This window comes from Seriola dumerili, unplaced genomic scaffold (assembly GCF_002260705.1).
Source record: "Seriola dumerili isolate Sdu_G_001 unplaced genomic scaffold, Sdu_1.0 BDQW01000088.1, whole genome shotgun sequence".
Classification (NCBI taxonomy): Eukaryota; Metazoa; Chordata; class Actinopteri; order Carangiformes; family Carangidae; genus Seriola; species Seriola dumerili.
In genome coordinates this window covers 7,845,736-7,873,578 of record NW_019174343.1, presented here as the reverse complement: position 1 = coordinate 7,873,578, position 27,843 = coordinate 7,845,736, and the positions used below count along the sequence as shown (strand labels likewise).

The following is a 27,843-nucleotide window of genomic DNA, read 5'->3' as shown; positions in this document are numbered from 1 at the left end:
ATCAATCTTTGGGGGGATTCTTTGACTGCAGATGGGGTGAAGAAGTGACTGGGATGCATGGCTTTCGTTCTTTGTCTGCCGGCCTCTGTGCTCTCAATAATTCATTAATTTATCACTTTTTCTCATGGGACTGGGAGAAGTCTCTCTGTGGTTAGATCGCCTGATTGATAATCAAATGAGCATAAATTTAGTGACATTACTGACATTTAGCTTATACTCGTTAGGCTGTTGAACATGTCAACAATACAATTAAAATGCAGGATATATTTTTGTGAGATTGTTATCAAACAGACTAATAAACTAATAAGTCTAAGGAGCTTAAATGGCAGATAATCAGGCTGATTAAATTTATTCAGTGATAGTAGATCCTTGATAAAGTTGGGCACACTTTTGAGCTTTATCTCGTCCCACTATGTTATAAACACTACACATATGTTTTATTATAGATGTGTATGGAAACACAGTAGGTCCAAACTGCACTTTCAGCAGCTGAATTAAAAACAGCTTGTTTCTAAATGAGATTCTGTTTTCAGAAATGACTTCTTAATACTGACTGGTATCAGACAGAGAGGAGAAGAATAAATAGAGAGCCTGCCTCTTTTGTGTGGCAGGGCCACTTTTGATAACTGTCTCTAGTCTGTCTCTGTCAAGCTGCATTTTTGCGTTGCTGATGTCTGAATAGATGGCATTCCTTTAGTGTTTCGTCAGTCTGTGTGCCTTAAGTGAGACCGAGAGACAGAGATAACAAGTTTCGTTTCAAAGAACTGCCAATCGGTCATATGGTATGTATTCAATTTAAGATTAATAGCTGTGTGGAAGAGCAGTTGCTCTGAGAGGACCCTTGATGACACGTAGAGCTAAAAGGACAGCCTGATTGTTTCACCTAATTGAAATATGACCCCTTGGTCTTAGTACCTTTTTGTTAGGTAGTAGTACAGGGAGTGCAGGCTTAAGCTGCTTTCACACATGCAATGTAGCTCAGCGTTACCCAGAGGACATGTATGTGACAGCACAAATGTCCGAACCAGTTGGGTCGGACATGAAACAGGCTCTACACTAGCAACCCCCGAGAATAAAGTCCATGAAACGTCCGATTAAGCCCATGTGTTAATAGAGTAGGTCATTGTCTGGAGAATTCACAGCGGGTGAGGGGGCATGTTGATGACATCTCTATCATACATGTGCTGTAAACAAAACACTAAGATTTCAGCAGCATATTTCTTACAGGACGTCCTGCTTCCTCCGCACTCTCTACCCAGGCACCACCTGGGTGGCAACACATCTTACTTACCTACCCATTATTTCTTGAAATGTGTGTCTAAACTGTTGGTCAGGTGAAATAAAAAGTGCATTAATGTAACTTCTTTGGGGTCCATTCTTAATGTAAATATTTTTAATAATGCACAAGGTACAGGGGTAGAGTTTACAGCATTAGTTCTCTGAGAAACTCATTCACATCCAAGCAAAATTAGTATTGTAACTGAAATATCTGTAACTGAATCGATATTGAGGTGAATCAAATCAAATTTCGAATCACATTGACCTTGTGAGTTAAGTTGATTTGGGAAATCAGTGGTGATACCCTGCCCTAACAGACAATCTCCCAGGCGACTCTGGACAATGACCGGACCTGAGACTGAATATGAGAAAACAGCTTTAGTCAAGGGAAAACACCAGAGTTGTTGAATCTGACTGATACCTCAGAACGAGGGCTTATCATTCAGGGAAATCACATTTCTTTACACTTTCAGTAATCATTTTTTCATCAGTGTTTATGGTATTTACCTTGGCTGGTTTCCAAGTCAGGTTATAGTATTCATCAGTTTTGCAGGACTCTGTGAAACTTTGCTCTGTGCCAGTTAGACTTGATTCTGACTCGGCATTGGAGGCTGTTTTACAACCAGGTTTAAGAATACAAAAGTTTCCTGTGGTCAGCTCAAGCTGTGTAAAACATCCTGTTTAGTCCTCACATCTCAAGGTCACTCATAGAGTGACGGGGACCTTCTGTATTTGTGCTTGTTAAAGTGTTTATACCTCCCGCTGTTGTGTTGGTGTGGTAATACTCAACAGGTAGGTTTGCTTTTTTTTCTGCGTAACTCTCTAGAGCTAAATATAGAAAACTGTGCTCAACAAGATAGTCGTGTTTCCAATGCTAAAATATTTACAGCTACTTCGCCCAAACAAGTAAGAGTGAGAGTATGAGATGAGAGCTGCTGAAACCAGATTGTTATTCGCTATTCAGAGGAAGCTGCAGCCAGTCTGCTGGGTCCCAAGTCAAGCGGTGCAGTTTGCACTCTGACTGTATTTGAAGTCACATCTCATTCATCCTTCGGTCCCCTCTTCTTCAACTCTGAGGTAATACCCAAGTGTTAGGCTAGCTGAGCCATATGTGAGCCATGCACACTTCTAAAAGCCAAACGGGCAGCCTGAAGCAATCATTGCACCCAATTCCAGTTTATAACCAGCAAGGATTTGGAACAGTTCACTCTCTGTAGTCCTCGTTGATTGGACGAAGGCAAGGGTTTATTAGGGAAGGGGGTGCCAAGAGCTTTGTCCCCCCTCCCCTCTTTGCCCTTCCTCTTTAACTTGCACTCCCCCTTTAACTTTCGCTCCCCCAGCTGAAGAATGCTCGTAAAACGGGTTCACCTGAACAAGCCAGTGGGAGGGTAGCTCCCTGGCCTAGTTTTGTTACCATTGTAAAATGTTAGCAAGACCTTGTTTGTGTTTTGTTTAGGGCCCCCTTTTATAAAAAAAAAAAAAAAAAAAGTGCTTTGGAGGAGAGACAGCAAGGGTGAAAAAAAGTTTGGTTTGTGAGATAACTGCAACCAGATGCTCTCTCTGTCTGTTATTCAGCATAAAGAGAAGGAGAAAGAGAGGCCAGTGAAGACGGGAAGAGAGAAGTGACATTGTCATTTCTGGGTGAACTTCTCATCTGCTACATGGACCATCTCCACCCTCTGCCTGCCTTAAGTTTTCTTGTCCCATCTACAGTATACTCTCCCTCTGTCGAGTACATAAGAATTGAAAAAGGTGTGTTTGGCCTGGCAAAATAGTAAGTTTGCAACCAAAATAACAACAGACTTTAACTTCAACCGCTGCAGGGTACAATGGTTCCAAATTTTCACAAAGCTTACCTTCACTGCCCCAAAACAAAACAGTGTAATTGGATGGTTGCCTTTGTTTCCCATATTTACATTGTTTTCCTCTTTCTGTCTGTACATCTCTAAAATGAAACTGTTTGATGTTGGACTTATGTGGCAGTAGGGTGTGGTTTCTGGGTCTGTCTGGATTGAGAGGCAGCTGTGGCTGGCATGGTGCTGCAGCAAGTTGTAAGAGGATATGAGACCACGCGAGCAGGGACCGTAGGGGGACTGAGTGTCTCCTAGCTTACATTTCACCTGCAACTTGAAAGTTTCTTTCATTTAAAGAAATTAGCACATACTGCAGTGAGTATGCAGACATTTGCTCACAGCACTGTGCTAGAAAGAATTTTGAATTTTCCACAAGTGCTTTATTGCAGCCTTGAGTTCAAAGAAAAGTCAAGTCGTGAATGACAACCTTCCACGCCATCATTAAAGCCCCAGACATACTACAGCATGTCAACACTGGCAAGGCATGTGTCAGATAATTTATTAGTATTCCTTTTTTCTACAACACTTATTCTTAATTGGGCTGAATTTTTTTCCCCCTGCTTTCTGAATAAAGTGGAAAATGTTCCTTTCAACATTACTGCTCTTCACTGTGCCTGGTGACGTATCCCCTGTTTATGTGGCTTGTCGTTAAGGCAACACTCCAATCAAAAGGTTGCTGCTCTGGAGCTTACCGTTGTCCCCAGAATAGCCGAGCTAACACTTGCCTCCTGACATTGCCACATCACATCAAGCTTTGCACCAGTGGCAGAGTTCATATACCAAACAACACTCACAAAAAGCTGGACATTAGTGCAGTGTTTCGTATGGTGGCGGCTCTACTTTTGGCAAGTGATCACCATGTTTCCATTCGGCAGGCTCCGAGTTGCGCTCATATATGCTCATCTGATTGCTATTGCCATACTGGAACAAGTGATTCTATATGACTGCAGTATGACTAAAGTAGGAGAAGTAAGGGTCCCTGTTCAATTAGCACCACAGTAACTAACTTGTTCCACATGGTCACCTTTGAAATCGAATGAAACATTATTTAAAGCAATTTATGAGTTTGGAGATGGTAGAGTTTTGACAGATGTCGGGGCCAAAAACACACTCACTGTGGCGGACCAGAACAAGTGTGTGGATCAAGTCAACCGGCATAGTTTTGTAAGCTGCAGTAAATTTCCTTGATCAGACGGACAAAGATGGTAATCACAGGTAGTGTAACAAGGATACAAGGTTCACAGTTTCTCACAGATACTCACTATTTTCAGCTGCGCTTGAAGAAAAACAAGCTCATTAGAAGATGGATTATTTTCTTCCTTAGGCATAGTATGTACGTTGTCTGTCAGTTTAGCCTTTTCTTTGTTTGTTTTTTTGTTTTGTTTTTTTATAAATCTAAAATCTAATAATTGAATGTCTTTTTTTTGCAATCAGATCCTTCTACATAAAACTGAATTCAAGGGAGTAAATGGTTGTAGTGGTTTTTATAGTGTTACATTTGGATGACTAGTTCTTAGTAGTTGAGCAGTCCAGCTTACATAATTTATTATTTGCTTTCCATGTAAGCAGGATGCAACATGCAAAATTTCTATTAAAGCAACAAGTCCGTCATTATGGTGAATTGCACTAATGGATTTTGTTTAATTGCTTAAAGACATGATTATCTACAGTACACTCAAAGCAGACATTTTAAATGTTTGAGTTGTGAAGTCTGAAGACATCCTGGCCTGTAAGGTAGAAGATGCTGCATGTTCCTTGTCCTACAGATATGATTGTGTAAACATTTTGAGTTCTATGAAATTATGTGGTGTAATTTTACTACTGTAGGAAAAATATGTTCATTGCAGCCCAGCAGTTCTACAAACAACATGTGCTAACATGTTATAGTTGAGCTTTTATACATGGCAGTGGATGTGTCTGACAGGGACCTGCTGTGAGTTCTTCTAACTGAGAGACAAAGAAAGACATTTATGAATGCTGCACAATTATTTTACTTGCATATAGGTGTTACCGTCGTGATCAAGATTATGGTCTCCACAGTTAAATTTGACCAGGTGTTGTATTGATGCAGTGTGTTAAGTCCACGTTCAGGTGCAATTAAACACATTTTTACTCCAAATTTGAGGAACAATGGTCCAATTTCTTGCTGCACAGAATTATCAAAGATACGTGAGGCTTTAAGAAGAAAACAATACAAACTGATGTCATTTGAAGCCCAAGAGCAGTGAGGCAGGAGTTCGTCATTCAGTTTCTGGTTAGAAATCTGTGTCATTATTAGTGAAAAAAGATGGAAAGAAATTTTCCAACACAGTAAATACATGTGTGCAAGTTTTCTTGCTACTTGACTGCAAATAAACTAAACTTAAATAAGACTTTAGAAGAGCTGCAGTCAGTATAGTGACAAGGAATTCCAACAGCAGTAAATACAAAACATTTAAACAGCTGGAGGCTGGAGCCAGTTAGATGCATTTTGTAACTATGTGGGGTCCCAACACCAGTTTGACAAAACTCTCCCCTAACTCAGTTTGTTGACATGTGGACTACTACAGGAGAATTTTTGAGTTGACAAGAGTTGAGTCCACTCCAAGTACCTTACAGAGTCTCACATGGAAGCATCACAAAAAGTGATGACTGACTGCAGTATATTTTCTTTTGTTCATACTTTCAGTTTGATGGCTTGAAAGCGTCTCTGAACCCAGCAAATTGGATTTCATTCGAAACAGTATGCGGGTCTACAGGAACAATCACCCTGAATGTGTTTTTGTTCGGTCAAAACTACGAAGCAAGGACTGGCGTGTGTCTGCTCGATCAGCGTGTGTCAGCCTTTCCCCACTCCCTTACAGTGTGAGGGCCTTGATTAGCAGTGCAGGCTTAATCACTCAGCAGATGGGAACAGAGTGCAGTGTCACCAAGACAAAAACAAACGCACAGTTGGATTATGGTTGTGTGTGTGTGTGTGTGTGTGTGTGTGTGTGTGTGTGTGTGTGTGTGTGTGTGTGTGTGTGTGTCAGACTGAGCAGCTCTGATTTGACTCATAAACAGATTCTCGAGTGTTGTGAGCAGAGTTCCTCGTTTCTTTTTGCCCCATTTGCTTTCTCTGTGTGTCTTTCAACACTTGGTCCTTGTGACCCCTGTATCCAGCCTGTCCTCATAAGTCATTTAAACACACTTTTAATAGTGTTAACCTAGAACTGAGCAGCATGTGGTGGTGGTGGCAGAATGTGTGGCCAGCTCTGTAAAGCATTGTCAATAAGGAAAACCAAAGCGTACCAGTACCCAAAGATGAGGTTTATGTTTTGTCTTTTTATAATCCATAAAATTCTGTGGGGGGTTTTTCTATGGGATTGAAACAAAGCAAACTCAAATACTCTCTATTTGTCAGACTGTGAAATGATCTTCATGTGATTCTCAGTTGTTATTTATTTTTATTTATTTGTTAATCTGCTATGGTTAACAGCTCATCACACTGAGAGATAAAGGACAGCAGGTATTGATAGTTTTCTAAAAATGCATTGCAGTGAGAATTAAAAAAAACCCAGTTCTGCTCCTGCTCTCCGTTACCCCTCGTACCTCATTTCTTTTTTCATCTTTTTTTTTACCTAGGCTCTATCAACACATGAAACTGGCCAGTTGAAAGAAAGGAAAAGGAGTAGTAAGGGGAAAAATGAGAGATGGGGGGGTTGTAGTTCAGAAACTGGCGTCAGACCATCTTTTGAGTGGAATTCTTTGCGGGGGTCAGAGTTCAGCCACTGCAGTGTGGCGCTGTGATTGGCTGAGGAAAGGTGAAATGAAAACCACAGTAAACTTTTGACCCCGGCTCAGGAGCTCTGCAGGAACGCCCAGCTCCAGCTCTGGTGTGGTGGAACAGAGCCCGCTCTCTTCCTGTGTTTACTCCACCAATCCAACAGGGACGGTGGGGAAAGGAGGAGGAGGGGGGGAATGAGGGAGGAGAGAAAGACACAAGACCAAGAGGGAGGGAGGGAGGGAGGGAGGAAGGGAAGAGAGAGAAAATCGTCAGAGCTGCGCTGCGGTCTGAAAATGAATATATGCCGTTTTACATAAAGGCTCAGTTGAAACGTGTACACAAGCACACAAACTGCTTCTGAAAAGCAAAGTTAAATCCCAGCACCGTATTTGTATCAACATGAAGCCATTTAAAAATATGGGCAAAAGTAATTACAATGGTTGACATATCTTCACACTGAATTATCTGTGGCTTTGTGAGATCTGTCTTCCCGCTGCATCTGTATCAGTTGCTAGTGAAGATGTGTGCGTTATCAGACTGGGCAGCATGGAAGCTGATCAGGCCCCGGAGCTCTGGCTCCCCAGATAAAAGACTGTTTAGCCATTGATTAATGAGCTAATTTCCATAATATTAGCCCTGTGTGATCACAGCCGCCTGCATTTTGTTTGGTCACTGTGGTCTCCTTTGGACGATGCTGTGTCCTCCCTCTTATCACCTCCCTGTACACACCAACATGTCAAGCTTATGGAAAATATGAAGGGATTGTTAGAGATGCAGCAGTAAAGTGGTGCTGTGCAGTGAGTTAGCTGGTTTAATCTGTGCCCGCGTGGATCCTTTCCTGTTCCTTTCTGTTCTTTGTCCGTATTAATGATGGATAGTTGTAGGAGATGCATGTGTGACACACACACACACACACACACACACACACACACACACACACACACACACACACACACACACAGTGGAATCTGCCACCTCTTTGTTTCCACCTTCATTTATTTTCCCTGGTTTTTCTACACGTTGCAGTTTGTGTGAGAAAAATGGGGAGATGCACACACAGCCTGTCTGAGCTCTGTGTGTGTTGTGTGCGTTAGGCGAGGGTGGGGGATGTTTTTTCTAGGGGGAGAAGCAACCCTATGAAGGCAGTTTTCCCTCTGCTTTGAACTACCTTCTCTCCCTCACCACATTCATCTATGGACATTTTGTACACTTCAAGTTTGAGGAAAAAGCTACTAGAACAAATAGCTGTTCTGTGTTTGTTTTTGTTTTTTTTTTTGTTTTTATGTGTATTGTGAATTTCATATATGAGGAAATTAATCTAATATATTCTTATATAATTGATGTCACAGTATTTTGCACATGGGTTGAGCAGTGTTTTCATTTATTGATAATTCTCCCCACATTCATTTTTCATCCTCAAAGTTCATGTCTGACTTAGATTATTAGATTTAGAAATTGCTCACATGTACAGAACAAAGCTGACCTTTTACACATTTGCTTTTCCCCCCCGTATTTTAGGCTTTGATTGGTCAATTAAATTGAACCCTCAGGTTGGATTTCATGTTCTCATTGATGCTTTTCTGAAATGCTTCACAAACTTCAATAAGCTTCTGTGAGGGTGTGTCTCTGTCTGCTCTTACATTTGCGTCACCACCGTGGCTTTGAAAGGTGTGCTTTATGCCACTGTGAACTGCTCCTTGTGTGACTTTAATATCAACTCTAAATCCGTTACGCTTGTTGAGGCTTTTCATTTGAAAGACTTATCTAAAGTCGTTTTCACATATGAACTCCAGACGCTGTCCGGAGCTGCTCTTTCACACACGTAGCACACAACTGGAGGTTGTCCGTGTGAGACACGTTCTCACCTACTGGAAATACTCCGTTTGGTTGAGGTGAGGGGTGGCGTCTGGGTAGAGTGTGTGGGACGAGGATAGAAACGTCACCATCACGCCCACTCGCTCATTGCAAATTCTTTAGACAATGACCTGCTCTAGTCACATATGGGCTCAACTGGACTTTACATTGACTTTGTACTTGGGTTCTGGTAGGGTAAAGTCTGTTTAATGTCCTGTTCAACTGATTTGGATATTTGTGTTCACACATACAGCTCCTCTGGGTAATGTCTAGAGAAGTTCAGGTTTGCAGTGCATTCGGGAAAACAGCTGAAGTGAGTGAAGTTGGTAAAGCAGACATGAAACAAATTAGGCGTTGTGTTTTTTGTTTTTTTACTTTTGTCAGTATAGTTTCACAACTCAGACATGGTTTCAATGAACCTTCACATTAAAAATATGCCAAGGAACAAAGTGACAAAAACATCTTGCTTTCCACCAGACTCACTACAGACAAACGTCCCTTACGTTTGTTTTCAGTCCTGTTTTTAAGCTTTGCTGGAATTTCACAGCTGCCTCGGCATCTAAATGGAGGCTTTCTCTGAACAATTTACAGCTTGGCTTTTTTAAAATCCACACTTGTACACACATGCTTGACATATGTCCTCCTCATCCCCATCCTCGAGTGTCATTGTGTGGCGGCACTCTCCATCTTGCCATCAAAACCCCCCTCTGGCTCCAATTTAGTCCCATTTGCCCATATTTCATTAAAATCATGTGTAAAGCGGGCAAGAAAAGAGCAATAAGCTGTTTTCACCAACAACAACTGCGGTGCATTTGACTCTATGAGAAATGTTTGCTTCTGGAAGTTATCTTCCCTCTGAATTAAGAGGGAATCCCCAAAATGTAAAGATGATAGATGGCTGCAAAACAAAGTGAAATTTGGTTCTAAATTATATGAAGCAAGAGCAGCAACGTCATCCATGGCTCCCTTGTTTTTCCTGCCATCTAGCAATGCTAAGAAATGATTGGTTCTAGCATCATCTGTTCATCTACAATGCAGAACTAATTAACCATCTCAAAAAACTTTAGAGGTCCAATTTCTTTTTTGTATTTTCTAATTTTACTGACATGACTATCAGCAGTCAAAGTATTTGATTTATGTTCACTTTCATTCACTCAAACTGATGTAAGTTTCTCAAGGGAACACCTCGTTTTAATTCCGCTTAAGTTGATTCCTTGTCCTTTCTTCCTTGCTGCGGGCCATAAGGACACAGGGCTTTTGGGTATGGATGTGCATATCCATCTGTCACATATCTCACCATTAGGGGTCTCACTCACTGAAGTGAAAACATCAAGAAGGATAATTTGCAATTACCCTTTGCTAAACCCTTCCCCTGTCCAATCATAGTGTTTTTCCCCTATGAAAGCACAAGAGCAAAAGTGCATAGAATGGATTTAACTGTGTGTATGCCCACTCTTAGTTAAGCTACTAACATTAGCATGCTTAGCTCTCTAGCTTGTGGATATTTTATTTCTCAATAGAACCATACGCATTTCCTTTTCTTTGTCACAGCCCCAGAGGTAGGTTGTGACAGCATCCTACCTACAGTACAAAGCTACTTCTAGCGCCAAACATTACAATGATTCACTCACACATTATGCTGCATGCCACTGACAGACTCAAATACACTGTGGAAAGGTTGTGCTTTATTTAGATTCATTTGGTTGCTCAGTTAGTTGCACAAGATTAATTCAGTTGAGTGTCGTTAACAAGCTTCACAGGATGCTCCTCGTCAACTGCTCATTGTTGTTGGACAGTATTTTATTTAGTGTAACATTATTAAACAACACATGCCTGTGATACATCAAACCAGTTATAAAGGCAGCCCATTCTAAATTTACTACTGCTACTTTGCTGTAGCTCACATTAAAACAGTCCGTTTAGCTCACACGGTCTACATCTCCTAATGGCTTTTTTTTTTGCTTTGTACATGTAGGCTTCCAGTTAAGACTTTGTGTTGGTGTGAATGGGTTCCTGTCATTTAAGTTTGCCATAAACTTGTTAGTTTTGTGATCACACTCAATAAGTTAAGAACAGAAATCTGTAAATATTCAGAGGTCTACCTTAAAACACATGGATTTCCTCTATCTATCTATCTATCTATCTATCTATCTATCTATCTATCTATCTATCTATCTATCTATCTATCTATCTATCTATCTATCTATCTATCTATCTATCACTCAAGGTGTATCTTTGGCAAAGAGATAAAATTACACATGTGATCCAAATATACAGTATACTTTTTAATTTGCATTATTTTTAATAATTTTTTAAGTAAATATTCAGTTTTCTGCATGACTGAAGTCCATGAGGGCCCAGTTTGCACGTCGGCAATATGTGGATTAGGCGAAACATGGCTTCAAAATTACCCAGGATTTGTTGTTAGATAAAGACATTGAGGCTGGGCTTGGCGTGAGCTCCAATTGCACCCAGTGTATAGCTGGTTGTATGCTCAGCAGGAGGTGGAGAGCTTCTTTGAAGGAAAAACAGGAAGTCATTCTGTCCTTTTGTTTCCTTTTTGCACTTGATGTCCCAAACTCTAGTGGACACCTTTTGTTACTTTATTACCTAGCTGTGTGTGTGTGTGCCTGTGTGTGCGCGCATTGAAGTAATGATGCAAAATGCTTCTAGTAGCTCAGCTCACGTCCTTTAGCTTCATTGTTGTAGTTTTTCAGTATTTTACTGGGTTTTTTTCGAAACCCTCAAACTTCTCTTTCTCTCGCTCTCTCTCTCGCTCTCTCTCTCTCTCTCTCTCTCTCTCTCGCTCTCGCTCTCTCTCGCTCTCATACACACACATACACAGTTATGACAGATATAATAAGGACAGTTTGGGTACATGAGTTTTGGGTGTGTTTTGGGGGTCTATAACTGTGTGTATGTGGGCCCAGTTTGTTCTTTGTTTTGGGTGGGTCAGTGTTTATTGTTGGGCCTGCCGCTCTTTGTCACAGGGGGCTCAGATTGCAGGCTTCATTTCAGGCTGAGCAGGAATGTCCTCCTCACTATTCTGGTCCTGACTGACGGACTGACACTGCTGCTGTTCTGGCCTTTTGCCAAACGCCTTTTTTATCAAAATCATGTATTCTTATAACACTAACTGAAATATCTGATTGCGCAGAGTGCAGAAAAATGAAATGTCATTGAGTACAAGAAAGTTTACCTCATCTCATCAGCCTCACATCTGAGAGAGGATAGGCACATTTGTTTTAAGATCCACAGGGGTGATTGGCTCTCGAGCTTATACCTGCTAGGCATATAGGAAAAACAACACATATCTGTATTCTGTAATGTCTTCCATTCAAACATATTTTAGCCAATGAGGAATGTTGGCATTTTAAGAGGAGAGTTGTTTCTCTCTCTCTCTCTCTCTCTCTCTCTCTCTCTCTCTCTCTCTCTCTCTCTCTCTCTCTCTCTCACACACTCATACACACACACAGACGAGCTGTGTGCAGAATCACTCTCTGAGAGAAAATGAAAATCAGGAGACAGATACTCTTATGTCCCTGGAGTTTCTCACTGTGCTCCCTTTATTTCCTCATATGAGTGAGGTCATGCTTGATTGGAGAGTTTCCAGGCATGCGATAGATAATCATGCCGTTTAACTACTTGTTTTGTAACACATGGTTGGTATGGGAGTGGCTGCAATGTTTGCAGGTAGTTTCAAAGGTATGAGGATGTAAAGCCCCTCACAGTCAAAGGGTTTAGTTATACAAGAGATTGTGTCTCTTCCCTGCCCCCCCTTAGTTTTGACCAGCTGAACAAGTGAATTCATTTTGAAAGTTTGTTTACTGACAAGTTAAAGGAAGCACAGTCAACACGAAACACTGAAATATTGTCCATAAAAAAGTATAGCCACATGTAATTACACATGAAGTGTACAAGTGCCCCGAGCTACATCAGATGTTGATTTGAGTATCTCATGAGCCTCTCAACAGTCGGGTTTACAGTCGAATGAGCATTACCAATCTCAAAACTTTCGGTGAGCTGTGTGACAGTGTTAACCACTTTCCCACAGAGCCACTGACTGCAGCTGCAAATCAGAGCCAGTATTTCAATGTCACAACAAAATTTTTTTTTTTTTGTTTTTTTTCCAAATCAACAATGTGGCTGATTGTTAAAAACAGAAAAGATTAAAATGTTCATGTTGTTTAAAATGAGCGTTGTACGATCCAGTCACAGCTCTACAATGAAATAAGGCTTTAGCCATTTGAAATAGTTAAAAAATAAAAACATAGAAAAACAATATGTGGCATTGTGATATTGTGGCAGGCCGCCAATAAAAAAAGACCAATTAGACTGTGGCAGAGGACTTCAGACATCCTTCAATGTGGCCCAGGACACATCTGAAATCACATGCTAAAAGAATCAGGCTACATTTGGCCTAGACCAACTCTGAATGTTGTCTGAGCGATTGGATCTCAGTTCTTAAATGCGTCCTCAATGCGTTTTGGGTGCGTTCACACCTGAACTTAGAGCAGTCTACTTGTGATCGGATCACATGTGACACATGTTAATGCCAGGTCTGAGCGGGGCCTCTGGGTGCTCCTCCAAATCAGACCTGACTAGCAGCAGCAACCTACAGCTTCACTCCCTGCTGCTTCAGTGATGATTTCACACAACTCAGCATTAGACACATGTTGCTTATTAGCATTAATATTTTATTTTGTTTGCAATCCCAGTGTTTTGTTATCGGCACTGCACTGAAAGCTTAGACTCACTGAGACTTTCTGTATTAAAATAAAAAGGCATCAAACAAGTTAAGCTAATAAACTATATCAAAGGCAAAGAACTAGAATTGCTACCAATATCAGATTTTTTCTGAATGATATCCAGCAGCTCTGTGAACTGTGTCTCTGCTCTGCTCTCCTCCCCTCCCCCTCCCTGTTCCCCTTCCTCCTCCCCCTCTTTATTCTACTCAATCTGCCTTGACTCCTCCTCCACCTCCTGCGGTCCATATTCATTTGAATCAAGCTCACATCTCTTGGGTCTGAATTACATTTAAGTTCTAGGAGTTAAATGTGCAGTGTGTTTGTAGCTGTGTGTCAGTAAACAAGGACAGAGTCTGCAGGAATGAACTAAGTTTAAGATAAATGAAAGTGAAGGGTTTAAAAATAACTTAAACATTAGAAAAATATGCTTAATAACATTCACATGTTGCCTTTTCACCACGGTTTCTGTGAACTCTTGATTTGTTGTATTGGTGTTAGAAAAAAGCCGATTTTATTATTAAACTGTTTGGACAGCTGACAGAAAGAGAACGCTTTTCTCTCTTTCGCTGTGTTAAATTATTCAGCTGCAGTATTAGCTCAGTAGCAGGACTGCGTTTAGGACTAATGTGATCAGTGGTCTGTGGTGGGGGATCACACACACACACACACACACACACACACACACACACACACCAGCTGTGGACAGAGCAGGTAGCAGGCCTCTAACTGCTGCCTGTTTGTGGCTGTGATTATTGTGAGCTAAACTTAGGAATAATAAAACTAAACCTGAATGGAGGCATCATGATTTTTTTCTCTCTTAAGGAGCTGAAACATTTTTCAAATCCAAGTTTGTTTGTTTTTCAGTGAAATCTGTCGTTTCTCTTTAGCCTGCCCTTGGAGAACAGCAGTATTTGAAAAATAAATCTTTAAGTCACACATGATTGTGTTATGAAGAATTTGTGTTTAGAGCTTTGTGATTATTGGATTTCATGAAGGGCTTGACAGGCTTATCTGTGGCAGTGGGATGATGGTGCTAAAGGTCAGTGGTTTTGGAGCAGCTTGTACCAAAACACTGAGGACTCTTCCAGTGTGTGGGCCAGGGCCATATGACAGGTCCCTTGATATTAAAATGTGGCTAGAAAAATCCTAAGTACACAAAAGTTATTATATATTGGAGTGTAATATTGTAACTGCTGTTTTGAAATGGAAAAAACTAACAGATGTCGATGACAAACTCAAGAAGGATTCATTTCTGTTGCCATGATGAAAGCTTATCCAATTGCTATGATGAGAAAACACAAAACACCAGAGGGCCTTCTTTACTGTGATTATGAATACGATGGTAAAGTACTGACGCTTATGAAGGCACATGTGTAGTGTCTGACGAATGTCTCTCAAAGTAGTTTTAGCACTGTCAAAGAAAGCAAGAAAAGAAATGGTAGCAATGAAAGGTGACATGCTCAGTTGCTTCATGGTTTCTATAAATAGTGACAGAGCAACAAAGAGAGGACTGATTAGTTATGTGCACAGTGAAGAGAGGTCTTTGACCAGTCACAGTTTACATTTATTGTTAGCAGTCATTTGATAACATTTTTTCAGGAATGTTCTGACCTCTGTGAGAGTGGTGTCATGTGCACACGGTCTTCTTTTCTCAGCTAAGCTATGGAAAGCTTCTGGTAGCCAGCGGCAAACATACATGGTGTGAGTAGGAACCAGGACGACAGGGAAAAAGAGACCTGATAAACAGAATATGTAAATAAGGAGGATGAGTGGCCACATTTCCAGGAAAGGGAAGTGATGACGCAGTGGAACGGGCTGAGGGGAGGACACAAACAGGATGTGTTCTGCTGTGGCTTCCTGTGCAATTTTAGAAATCAGTTTTTTCCCATGAATTTCTGTGAAAGCAAAAAAAAAACCTAAAAGAGCTCGTGCTTTTTTCATCCAGACATTCAGAGAGTACAGCAGTTCCTGAACTTTGTATTTTCTCTTTCTGTTTTCAGGAGATGTTAAGACATTGACGTGACACTGTACCCTGAATGGAGCTTGACTGGGGATTGTACTGGCCAAGGTGAGCATGTGGTATATGTACAAAAACGCACACTTAAATACACACACTCTCCAGGTGGTCGATCCATACCGGCCAAAGGTTCAGATCATTTTATTTTTGACCATGAGATGTTATATTTCGCACATTGGTGGCTGCTGTTTGCAAACCTGATGGTTTGTGCAACATTTCATCTTGTCCCTGAGCAAGTTTCACATCATCAAATGAGTCTGATTCAGGTTAGTGGCATGCTGCCAGGCCTGTTTAGACTCATCTGTGGTTTTGGTGGGCTGCTGCTCACAATCTCACTCTGCACTAAAGGTTTGAAAACTGCCGACACAAGTAGACAACACCTATAGAGCAAAGTGTTAAAATGAGTGAACAGCAAATGGTGTTGTCTGAATTCCAGGAGAACATAGTTGTTTTGCTACAGCGTTTGTAACAAGGAGGCTTTTTATTAAGAAAATCGTATTTCAGTGATGAAACCCTTTTACATTTACTCTGGTTTTCAGCATTGCCTCCCCGTTGCTGGAGTAGAAATCGTACTACTCTGCTGTGCATTCCCTGTGTTCAGAAAGACTCCCAGCAGCCCCCAGCTCTGCTGTTTGTCCGTTTCAGGATGTGAGGCTGACTGAGGGCTGATGTCATCTTTCTACACTGCTGCAGAGGTGAGCCTTAGGACAGAAAGCAGGAAGGAAGGAAGCAAGAAAGAGAGAAGAAACGGGGGGGGGGTCACAGCCAGAGCAGGACAGGCAGATTTTGAAAGGGGTGCTGAAAAGTAGACAGACAAGAAGCATGCGGTTCAGATTTATGGCGCAGAGTGTGTGTCTGAGACTTGGTGCTCTTCTAGTAATAGTGGCGGTGGTGGGTGACTGGACTGCATGTCCTAGCCTGCTGTTGTGGAGCAGGAGTTGCATAATGGGTCTCATCCGTTCTACAGTTTTCCACTCTGGAATGAGCTCACTCTGTGTTTAAGAGTGCTCGCGTGTGCACATACACACATGCAGACACAAAGTCCAGGATAGACTTGTAGTAGAACAATCTGGTGGAAAACGCTACAGCTTTGTGTTTGTTTCTGGGTGGGAATAGGAAAGAGCTGTGACCTTAGAGGCTGGCTGCAGAGGTTTCCTCTAACATGAACTCTGATGGGGTCAGACACAGGGCAATGCCAGAGCAAGGAAATAAGGGCAGGGTCCCCAGCCCAGTACTACTACACCCAGGGTGGGAGGGAGAGAAGGGAGGGGTAGTCTGAGGATGGTATGGGGGGGGGGAATAACAGTTAAAACCTATTGGAAGAAAGAGCGGATGTAGGCGAGTATGGAGAATGCGGAAGAGGGATCATTCTTACTATTCCCTGGAATACACAGTGGAGCCTCGGCTGGACTGTTTTAGGCTACACAAGCCTGACCAGTGTGTATTTTCTGCTCATGCAGTCCCAGGTAGTTCAACAAAGAGGCAGTCTGGTGAATATGTGCCTTCTTGGGACAGTACCTACTAACACCCATCTCTCTCACAGACTGTGCCTTGACATGCCTGAGCATGTAAGTGTACTGAAAACAGTTTGTATATGCAGTGTGTACTTGTGTTGCCGCTGCTAGCAGAGTGGTATCATTCTAGTGGGCAGGCTGGCTGAACGCAGGATGACCCATCTCCCCTGAGGCTCCAAATCACTACATCATCATCAGTCGCTCCTCGCAGTGGAACAGATGAGATTTCACTCCCATCGAGCACTAAGAAGGAACCAAGGCTGCTTTACTAACTGGATAGTCTACACTCATAAATCTGTAGGAATCTACACTCTACTCTTCCCCTGGAAGTCACTTCATTTATAACCTCAATAGCTTGGGGAGTTTGTTTGATTTTTTCCCCCCCTTAACTTGACACTAAGCTTTCAAGGTTTGCCTGAATTTAGAGTAATTTCAGAGTGGACTTCAAAAACTGTCAGATGAGGGCATGAACCAATTTGCGCTTATCTTTTCATGAGATTTTACCACACACATGTGAGCATATAAAACCACACTCAGTCCATTCCCTCTGATCATGTTCCACTGCCTGTGTGTGTGTGTATGTACATATGACGTGCGGCTGTGTACTTTCAGGTGCTGATGTGTGCTGAAGATGAGTGGCGTAGGAGACAACTCGTTGGAGCCGCTGTGCTCCGACCGCAAGCGTAAACTATCCACCTGTGACACACCAGGCTTAGGGTGAGTGCTGTAAATTCTGTTAAGCGCCGTTCATATATCAGTTCACTTTGGCTGCTGCTGTTGTCGGTGTGAATGTCAGCAAGTGCATCAGGTCACTTCCTTCCTCCCAGCCTCACGTAAACATCCCTACCTCCCTGGTGCAAGCGTGTGTGTGTGTTTGTGTGTGTTTGTGTGTGTTTGTGTGTGTTTGTGTGTTTGTGTGTTTGTGTGTGTTTGCGTGTGTGTTTGCGTGTGTGTGTGCGCGTGTGTGCTGTGAGCGAAGTAATTGAAGCATCAGAGCCGCGGCCGTATGGCCTGCATACGAACGGGGCATAGGGAGGTGAGGTTGCCATGGCAACATGTCTAATCCCCTTGGCGCCCCGGCAGGTGTGACAAGCGTCGGAGGGAACAGGAGAGCAAGTACATCGAGGAGCTGGCTGAGCTCATCTCTGCCAATCTCTCCAACATCGACAGCTTCAACGTCAAGCCTGACAAATGTGCCATCCTCAAGGAGACCGTGAGGCAGATCAGACAAATCAAAGAGCAAGGTACCACCACTGTACAAACTTCAACCACACACCCCCGGTCATGAGCAAAGCAGTATATGAAAACATAGAATTTGACCATAACTTGATTATTGTGTGATCACAAACACAAACATTTATTTTTTTTCGTCTGGACTAAACAGTGAATTTAAGTTGAATCATGTCCAGTACCCCGCTGCAGGACAGATGATGCCAGTGATGAAGTGGTGTGTTTGGTTCGTGGCCAGGCTGCTTCAGACTGACAGCCAGTTTGGCTGTTTGTATCACTGGGGGTAAATGAACACCAGTAATTGAGACCAGTCCTTGTTGGTCATGGCTCAAGGCTGTCAGTGACTGCGTGTATCAGTTAGTGCCAAACCAAGCTTCTCTCTGGGAGACTAACGACACTGGTGACTCAGAAATCAGACCTCAGTGTCGCTCCTATCCCTAGGCCATTTTCCAATCATTTTTTGCAGATTTGACATGATTAGATATGCAAAGGTAGATATTTTCTTCCAGCTTGGTTGAGATTAGATCTCTGAGGTTAAGAGAGAGAGAGACCCAGAGGGTCACAGCTGGCTACTGCTGGCCCCGGCGTTGTGCAGCCAGGTTGCCATAGTTACAGGATGGGAATCATGGAGGGCCTCTCCTTTTTTTTTCTTCTTTCTCTCTGTTGTCCATTTCACACACCTTTCCCTGTTTGCACATCTTTGCTTTTTGCATCAGTTTCTCAGGTGTCCATCATTTTTTTTCATTCACTTCTTTCTCTGTTCTGTTTGCCCATGAAGGCAGTTCAGTTTGAAATGGAGTGACGTGAATCCTGTGACGTCTTATTTGTCGTTTTGCTTAGTGTCTCGCACCGCAGATAACCCTGCTACATAGAGTGAGTGGTATCTAACAAAGCCTCAGACACATGCTGTTTTTAAATATAGAAAGGCATGCTAACCATGCATCCATGACTTGTGCTGCCACCTGGTGGCCAGAAGAAGTGTTTCAATACATTGTATAAATGAAGCTGCCAGCTGTGAATTGTAGAATTGTTGCCTTGAAAATATCACGAACATGATGAAAAATACAAAAAAATAACATCTATTCTGCTGTTGCAGAAAACATACAGGTCATGTGCACTCAAATCTCAAAATAATAGCTTTTTGTGTTGAGCCACACAATGGAAATATGCAAAGTACCTTGTAAAAATCCAGATGCATGGATCATTACTGTAAAATGATAATTCTCTTCATCAGTAGTCATGCTTTATCTGTCCTTAGGAAAAAGCTCTTGCAGTGATGATGATGTCCAGAAGGCGGATGTGTCCTCCACTGGTCAAGGGGTCATTGACAAGGACCATCTGGGACCGCTGCTCCTACAGGTCAGCTTGGGGACAAGCCCTGTGGGGCAAAAGACCAACACCAATTAGTTGCCCTTCCATATGCTGGACCAGTGGTTTGCTGTTATTGCTCACTTGAAGTTGGAAGAAATGTCTCAACTGGTTTATATGAAATGTAACAAGTCTTCCTCAATTCAACTCTCCTTTTTGTTGCCCTGCTGTTTTTAGGCCCTGGATGGTTTCCTGTTTGTGGTGAACCGAGAGGGCAGCATAGTATTTGTGTCAGACAATGTGACCCAGTACCTGCAGTACAAGCAGGAGGAGCTGATCAACACCAGTGTCTACAACATCATTCACGATGAGGACAGAGAGGAGTTTCACAAGAATCTACCCAAATCCAATGGTGAGACACGAGTTTATACATGTGTTTGCACAAACGCATTCAAGATCATACACACCTGAGATGATTGAACTCATCTGAATGCTCTTGTGCACATGTGCTCACACTCACACACACACACACACACACACACAGTCATGCCCATCTGTTAAGCAGTATCTGTTTTGTTTGTTTTTTCTTGCTAGCACCAAATGGGGCATCATGGGGTGGAGATGCGCCCCGGCAGAAGAGTCACACCTTCAACTGTCGTATGCTGGTGAACTTTGGTCATGGTCAGAGTCATGGGTTGTCAGAAGAGAGGCCTGGAGGCCAACGCTATGAGACCATGCAGTGTTTTGCCCTCACTCAGCCCCGGGCTATGATGGAGGAGGGAGAAGGTGAAAGTCATAATTAACAGCTTTGAATGTTTTTTTTTTTTTTTTGTTGTTGTTGTTTTTTTCTAGCACAAAAAATAGAAAATAAAAGAGAATATAACAATTAAATATGTGACAGCAGTGGACATATACTTACTTAACATTGTGTTGTCTCTTTCCTCAGATTTGCAGTCGTGTATGATCTGTGTGGCACGACGCATCACCGCAGTAGAGAGAACAGAGAGGTTTAGCACACGCCATGAACTGTCTGGTGAGCTACCATTGTGTTACGTGTAATAGATCCATGTACTTTCCCCAAGTGTATTCATTTTATTTACACGTGACATGACTGTTGGAAATGTTTTTGTTAGGCATACCACCTTACAAAGGCTTTAAGTCCAACTAGCTTCACCCCTTTAAAAAACAAACATTAGAATTAAAATTTCCCCACTGTTATCATCTTTACTTGTCCTGACATGATAATACGATCTCCAAGTTCTCCGTGTTATTCTAGATATTTAGAGATGTACGCCATAGATTCCTAGTACACTGACTTTGGACTATACACTGCATCTAAAGTTGTCGCCTTTTTCCGCTGTCAACACTAGCCATTATCCTTCGGCTAACCCGGGCTGTGCATCTTCTGTTCCAGGTAAACTGATTGAAATTGAACAGCACGCCTCTCTTCACACCACTATGCGTCCAGGCTGGGAGGACCTGGTGAGGCGCTGCATGCAGATGTTCCTCCATCGCAGCGAGGGACAACCCTGGTCCTACAAACGTCACTATCAAGATGGTATGTAAATGATGTACCTTCCTACCATCTAACCTTCTCTGTCACCATCATTTAAATCATTACAAACAAAAACCCTTAAAGCATCTGGTGCTACATTAGCAGGTGCATGCAATAGCAACTTAAATTTCCAGACTTGTTTTACATGTGAATGGACTACCTAGAATTAGAGCATAGTCACAGACATCGACATGGTCATGATCCATTATTATGGGCACCAGGAGGGCAGCTTTGAGCTTTGTTTAGAAGGCAGCAATCACCAGAGTACACAGGGAATGTACCAGGACACCAACCACCTCATGAAAACATTTGGTATGTGGGATATGGCCCTTTAGATGTGAGCAAGAGCCTCAAGACATTAATAAATAATCTTCATTACATCAGGAGACATTACCAGACAGAAAGAACACTTGACTTTATGGTGTTCAAGAATTGACTTCTTCGGAGTGAACTACATGTTTAATTAAAAATTAACACTTTGTCAGTGGATCCATTTTTAAAAGGGGGAATTATATAAGAAGCAGCTGGAATGAAAAGACGTGACACAAGCTTGTTGCAGTTATGACTTCAAACATATCAACAGGCTGAGCAACGGCTTTTTCTGTGCGCTTGCGTTGCATGAAAATAACAATCCTCTGTATTGTGACAGCATCGCAGCATGTGTAAATCAACTATATGGAAATTCAGCTTAAGTCCTGCTGCAAGCTGTGGCAGCTCCTCATTCTTTTAATGTTGTTAGTGTGCATGCTCTGTCTCATTATCATCTATTTATTGGATGATTGAATTATCCTTTTTTTTCCGCTCCAGCTTTCCATAATGGCCATGCGGAGACCCCACTGTACCGCTTCTCGCTCTCTGACGGCACCCCAGTCACAGCCCAGACCAGGAGCGATCTCTGCAGGAATCCCAACACCAATGAACCACACTCTTTCTTGTCCACACACTTGCTACAAAGGTGCAAATACTCTAAAAAGTAAATCTAGCTAGAGGGTGAATTCACCAAACATAGATGAATGTCTGTCTGCATTGTAGAGCCTAAACTTTGTTTTGTTTTTAATTATTGTTATTTTTCATACTCTCCTGTAGGGAGCAGAATGGATATCGTGGAAACCAGGGAGGAGGCATGAGGCCTCAAAACATGGGTGTGAACAACCCCAACCAACAGATGAACATGGGCCCAGGAGGGGGCATGGGCATGAACAGGGGCTACGGCATGGCTGAACAAGGCAACATGCCACAAAGAGGAATGCCTCCATATGCTGGGGGTAACCGCATGAATCCCATGAACCAGATGAATCAAATGAATCCCATGAATCAGATGAATCCTATGCATCAGATGAACAACATGGGTCACATGAATCAGATGAATCAAATGAATTCCATGCATCCAATGAACTCCCCCATGAACTCAATGAACCAGTTGGGGCCCATGAACCAGATGAATCAGATGAATCAGATGGGCCACCATGGCATGCATCAGCAGCAGCACCAGCATCAGCAGATGGGTCAGTTCCATGGAGGAGGAGGTGGACCTGGAGGTGGAGGGTACGGGATGGGAATGACCAGTCCCCCTCAGGCCAGTCCAGGAATTAACGGCCCCCCACACAATGTCATGGGTTCACCCAGAGTCAGAGGAAGCCCCAAGATGGGTGCCAGCCCCTTCTCTCCTGGAGGTACTAACCGAACTTTTTTTTTTTTAAAAACTTTGCAGGTTATTTAGATGTAGAAAAAAAACTCCTTAGACCAAAATTCAGCTGATTTGTTTCATTCATGAATTGTTCCCATGTCTCTTGTTTGTCCTTTTGCAGGTATGAACTCTCCCATGAGCTCCAGTCACCCTGGTAACTCGGGAGGTGGAGGAGGAGGTACCACCTTCTCCAGCAGCTCCTTGAATGCCCTCCAAGCCATTAGTGAGGGAGTAGGCAATCCGATGCCTTCCCCACTCACCTCTCCTCCCCCTCACAAACCTGACAGCTCCCCGAGTATCAACTCCACCAATCAGTCAGCAGGGGGACCATGTAAACCAGGCCTCCCAGCCTACTCTGACACCAAGAGCCCAGGCAGCTCACTAGGGGCTGGAGGAGAGCAGCAGTCGCAGCCACACCCTCACACCCCCACCAGTGAGGGCCCTCCTGACAAGCCAGACAGCCAGGCCAGCAGAGAGACGGGTCCGACCGGAGGAGAATCTAATCGACGGGTCCCTGACACCAAATGCCACAAGAAGCTTCTGCAGCTCCTCACCTCCCCTACAGATGAGCTGGTGCCACCTAATCACGCATCAAACTCTGGACCCAGCTCCACATCTGAGGCAAAAGATGGAACAGTGGGTGTCACCAGCCCCTCCTCCTCAACAGGAGTATCCTCCTCTACGGGCGGGAGTCACGGTGCTGTATCCTCCTCTGCTGGCACAGGACACTTAACAAGTCAGTCTCTGCAGGAGAAGCACAGGATCCTCCACAAGCTCCTCCAGAACGGGAACACTCCCGATGAGGTGGCGCGCATCACAGCTGAGGCCACTGGAAAGAGCAGCTTGGATTCAGATCCTGGACCTGCAGCCCCTGGAGGAGTTAGGGGATCCGAATCAAAACAGGAGCAGCACAGCCCCAAGAAGGAGAAGCCTCACGCCCTCCTTCACTACCTCCTCAATAAGGACGACTCTAAAGAAGGTGGTGATATCAAGCCAAAGCTGGAGGAGCTGGAGGGGAGAGGAGCTCAGGGGGCAGGGGTCACCAGCTCTGACACCCACTGTATGGATGGAAAGGTCAAGTTGGAGCCATCTGATGAGGCAAGTTTTTTTTGTTTTTTTTTCTCCAACAAGGAAAAACAAATTGTTATATGTAGTTAATAATACCCACTAGAACATGGTATTCTAATCTTTCTTGTGTCTCTGTGGTTCAGACGGAGACCCTGGAGACCATTCTCGGTGTCCCAAGGAACAACTCTGGGTTCTACCCTGAACCAGACTCCAGAGCAGGGAAGGAAGTTGCAAACAAACAAGGAAACATGCCTGACAATTTACATGGTAAGTCAGTGATTAAAATCTAAACTATCATCAAATGAAACACTGGACTGCAAAAATGTTTATGCGTTGTTAAGTATTGCATTAGGTATCACACCATGGACGTTCATGTAGCACCCGTTGTTTCGAATCTGAGAACCTAAATGTGTGAAGGTATTTACGCTCTCCTTGGTACTGTGTGTGTTTCAGATGGGGAGAAAGGCCCCATGCCTCCAGCTCAGCGTGGTGTCTATCAAAGAGCCTTGTCCATGGACGCCAAGCCCATGGGTGTAGAAGGAGCAGTAGGAGGTGGGCTGGCCATGAGAAGGAATGTCCCCTGTCCCACATTGGTCAAACAGGAGAACATGGATGCTCCGATCCGCCCTGGGGTCGTACCCAATGGCTTTCCTGGAGGCATGGGTCTCTGTCCACCAAGAGGCAATCCAACAAGTAATTTAAACACTTATTTCTTCGCATGCCCAAGACAGCCTGGCTTTCTATATACTGTAGACCTGGGTCCCACAGAATAGACAGCATAGGGATATTTGTTTTCTCAGTACTACTTACTTTAAATTTTTTAATTGAACTCCAGAAGCTTAGAGTCCAGTTTTCACTGTGTGGCTAAGTGTACTGATGAAATGCTCAATGTAAATGGTGTTTGTGTTTTTCAGGAGGTATGGGCAGAGGTATGGGAATGCCCCAGCGCCCTCCCATGGCAGGACCAGGGGAGTGGGGGATGACGAGGCCCAGTGGCAGCCCTGCGGCCGGACCAGGTCACCCAGGCATGGGTCGCTCTGGCCCAATGGGAGGACCCATGATCAACCGCTCCAATAGTGTACCTGCAAACACCAGGTCAATGCTGCAGCAGCAACTCATGGAGATGGGTATGTCACTTGCCTCTGCTTTTACCTACTTGGTGCCAAATATGATGAAGCAACGTAGATATGTGAATTAGACTCCTCTCTGAATGCATCTGCAGGTACCAATGAAGCCAATATGAGTATGAGCCCGTTTGGTGGACATGGACCACCACCTCAGTCGCCCTCCTGGCCAGACTCTGCCATAGGAATGGACAGACCACAGAGTAACACAAACAGGTACACAACCCTATCCCGCTTCATTTTTCCAACTTTCTATACCTCAAGCTGAATTCAGAAGTTGACATTAATCACAGTCTCCTTTCTTTGAAGCGACTAAACATCTGGGTCATTTGTTGGTTTAGGGAACAGTTTGCACACCCCCTGGATGAGCTGCTGGGACCCCTGGCCAACAGCGACGGCCCGAGTGATGAACGAGCACTTCTGGACCAGCTGGACTCTCTGCTCAACACTGCAGATGTCATTGCTCTACAGGAAATAGATCGAGCCCTAGGCATCCCTGAAATAGTGGGCCAGGTACAGGACACACTACAGTATAAATTATGTATCGCACTCATTTTGTTAACAGGAGATGATTACACATCACCAGTGTTGGCACTAGAGCCACAAATGAATGTCAGTGGTTCAGTAACTTCACTAATTCTAAATTACACAGTGATTATTGAACAAAGTGAGAGGTATAAAACAATATTATGACATAAAGTGCTTGTTGCTTTATCTATTTAAGTAAATACAAAGTCGGTGAAAAAAAAAAAAGTTCAGAAGCTGAGAGAGTGGTCTTACATCACAGCATACATTTATTTTAGTTCCTCTAATTAGATGTGATGTGAATTTGGGCTCATTGAAAGTCCTCAACTTGAATGTTAGCTTGCGCTAATGCTATTCAGCTTCCAGATTTTCAGTTTCTTGTTGCCTAATCTGTAAGCCTGATGTAGTACATGTGATTCTGATGCAGCTGTTTAATGTATATGTGTGTTTTATGTATGTTCTCTGGCAGCAGCTAAATCAGTTACCCTTAGCCAACCATGTGTTGATATTGCATTACGGTTGATGCAGTCCAAACTAGCATTACATGCAGCTTCTCTGTACCCTAGACCCAGGGACCTGAAGGTCACCAGCAGGGCCAGGATCAAGGTCAGGGTCAGTGCCCACCATCAGAGCCTTTCCCAGGGCCAGACTCCTCCATAGGCATGGACCAAAAACCCATGTATGGCCAGGGCTACCCTGGGCCCCCAGGGCCCCCCTCCATGGGCATGCAGGCCGGTTATGGCGGCAACACGATGCAAGGTCAGTCTCCGGGAGGCTTCAACCCCATGATGAATCAAATGGGCCAAACAGGAGGCTTCCCTGGCATGGTGGGTATGGGGGGCATGGGCAACCCCCGCGCAAACATGATGAGACCTCGCATGTTGGCCACCAAGCCTCTCCGACTGCAGCTACAGCAGAGACTGCAAGGGCAGCAGGTGAGCACAGTGACAAATTCAGATCATGTTTAACCTAAAGGTGACCTTAATATCGTTATATAGAAAACAGAGCAGGTCACCTTGTTTGTTTGGGGGAGTGGGTAGCTTTTTGACTTATGTTGATAATGAACATCAAAATAAACAAACTGTCATAATGAACTTTATCTTGTATCATCCGACAGTTTATGAACCAGACCCGACAAGGCATGAAGATGGAAAATGCCCCCGGAGGAAACCCTGCCATGCGTCCAGGCATGCAACCTGGCATGCAGCCGGGCATGCAGCCTGCAGCCATGGGTGGTCAGGTATGTAGTCAGCACTTCCTCACGTCTTATATAATGTGCATTCACTTGCCATTTTTAATAAAGCGAGTCATGTCACCATTTGACGAATTACGGTGAAATTATTAATGTTTCTCCGCAGCCTGGTTTCATAAACGCACAGATGATGGCTCAGCGCAGCAGGGAGATGATGACCATGCAGATGAGGAGGCAGCGGATGATGATGCTGATGCAACAGCAACAGCAGCAGGGGCAGGGGGCAGCTGGAGGCTTCAGTCCTCCTCCAAATGTCACTGCACCAGCAGGCATGGACAGCCCCATGGGAGGCCCCCCCTTGAACCAACCTGGACAGCAGGGCTTCAACTATGGAGGTAACTATGGTGAGTTGACTGAAACAGAGTTGGCTGACTGTATCGTTTCCTCCTGGATGGTCAAGTTTCACGCTCATGACTGTTCTTTTGTTGTTATTGTCGTTGAACTTGCAGGGATGAACCAGCAGGGGGACCCATCATTCATGGCTCCAGGCAGCAGCCCACCAGGAAACATGATGCAAGGACGAATGGGTGGCCCCCCTCAGACCGCAATGATGCCAGGGATGCAGGGAAACCCACAGGGAGGGCCCATGTACCCGTCTGGAGACATGAAGGGCTGGCCACAGGGCGGCATGCCACGCAACAAGTATGCAACAGCAGGCTTCTTTGAGCAGTAACTTATCACGAATTTAGCAAGATACCCATAAGAGTCTTGTCCATGTGTAATATTTCTTTAGGTTAAAGTGGTAAATGGCTGATGTCAAAACTTATTTTTCTGGTCTTCCAGCTCATACCCCCAGCAACAGTTCCCCCAGCAGGGCAACCAGGGCCAGTTTGGGCCCATGATGATGAACAACTCCATGGGTGGACCTGGGCCAGTCAGCGGGGCCGGTGCAGGACAGATGAGCCAAATGCCAGGACAGATGCAAGGACAGATGCAAGGCCAAATGGGCATGAACCCCATGGGAATGGGTAGAATGCCAATGGGACCTGATCAGGTAGTTAATTGTTTGACACATGGGAGTTTAGTGGCCTTACAAGAGACTCGGCTGAGGTTTTAAAACTCTGTAGAGAGATATAGACATTCCA

At 43.7% G+C, this 27,843-nt stretch overlaps 1 protein-coding gene across 1 annotated transcript in view; it reads left to right on the top strand.

Moving 5' to 3' along the window:
• Positions 1 to 27,843, top strand: part of LOC111221932 (nuclear receptor coactivator 3-like) — a 31,813-nt gene that overhangs the window by 2,754 nt on the left and 1,216 nt on the right. The window contains exons 2-22 of the mRNA XM_022745526.1: positions 15,479 to 15,546; positions 17,622 to 17,726; positions 18,093 to 18,253; positions 19,498 to 19,598; positions 19,785 to 19,959; positions 20,142 to 20,333; positions 20,494 to 20,580; positions 20,962 to 21,105; positions 21,910 to 22,057; positions 22,189 to 22,775; positions 22,911 to 23,887; positions 24,001 to 24,124; positions 24,311 to 24,550; positions 24,772 to 24,984; positions 25,080 to 25,197; positions 25,323 to 25,494; positions 26,073 to 26,441; positions 26,624 to 26,746; positions 26,865 to 27,102; positions 27,208 to 27,400; positions 27,542 to 27,752. Coding sequence (XP_022601247.1) covers positions 17,641 to 17,726; positions 18,093 to 18,253; positions 19,498 to 19,598; positions 19,785 to 19,959; positions 20,142 to 20,333; positions 20,494 to 20,580; positions 20,962 to 21,105; positions 21,910 to 22,057; positions 22,189 to 22,775; positions 22,911 to 23,887; positions 24,001 to 24,124; positions 24,311 to 24,550; positions 24,772 to 24,984; positions 25,080 to 25,197; positions 25,323 to 25,494; positions 26,073 to 26,441; positions 26,624 to 26,746; positions 26,865 to 27,102; positions 27,208 to 27,400; positions 27,542 to 27,752 — 4,659 coding nt within the window. The 5' untranslated portion in view covers positions 15,479 to 15,546; positions 17,622 to 17,640. The remainder of the gene's footprint in view (positions 1 to 15,478; positions 15,547 to 17,621; positions 17,727 to 18,092; positions 18,254 to 19,497; positions 19,599 to 19,784; positions 19,960 to 20,141; positions 20,334 to 20,493; positions 20,581 to 20,961; positions 21,106 to 21,909; positions 22,058 to 22,188; positions 22,776 to 22,910; positions 23,888 to 24,000; positions 24,125 to 24,310; positions 24,551 to 24,771; positions 24,985 to 25,079; positions 25,198 to 25,322; positions 25,495 to 26,072; positions 26,442 to 26,623; positions 26,747 to 26,864; positions 27,103 to 27,207; positions 27,401 to 27,541; positions 27,753 to 27,843) is intronic.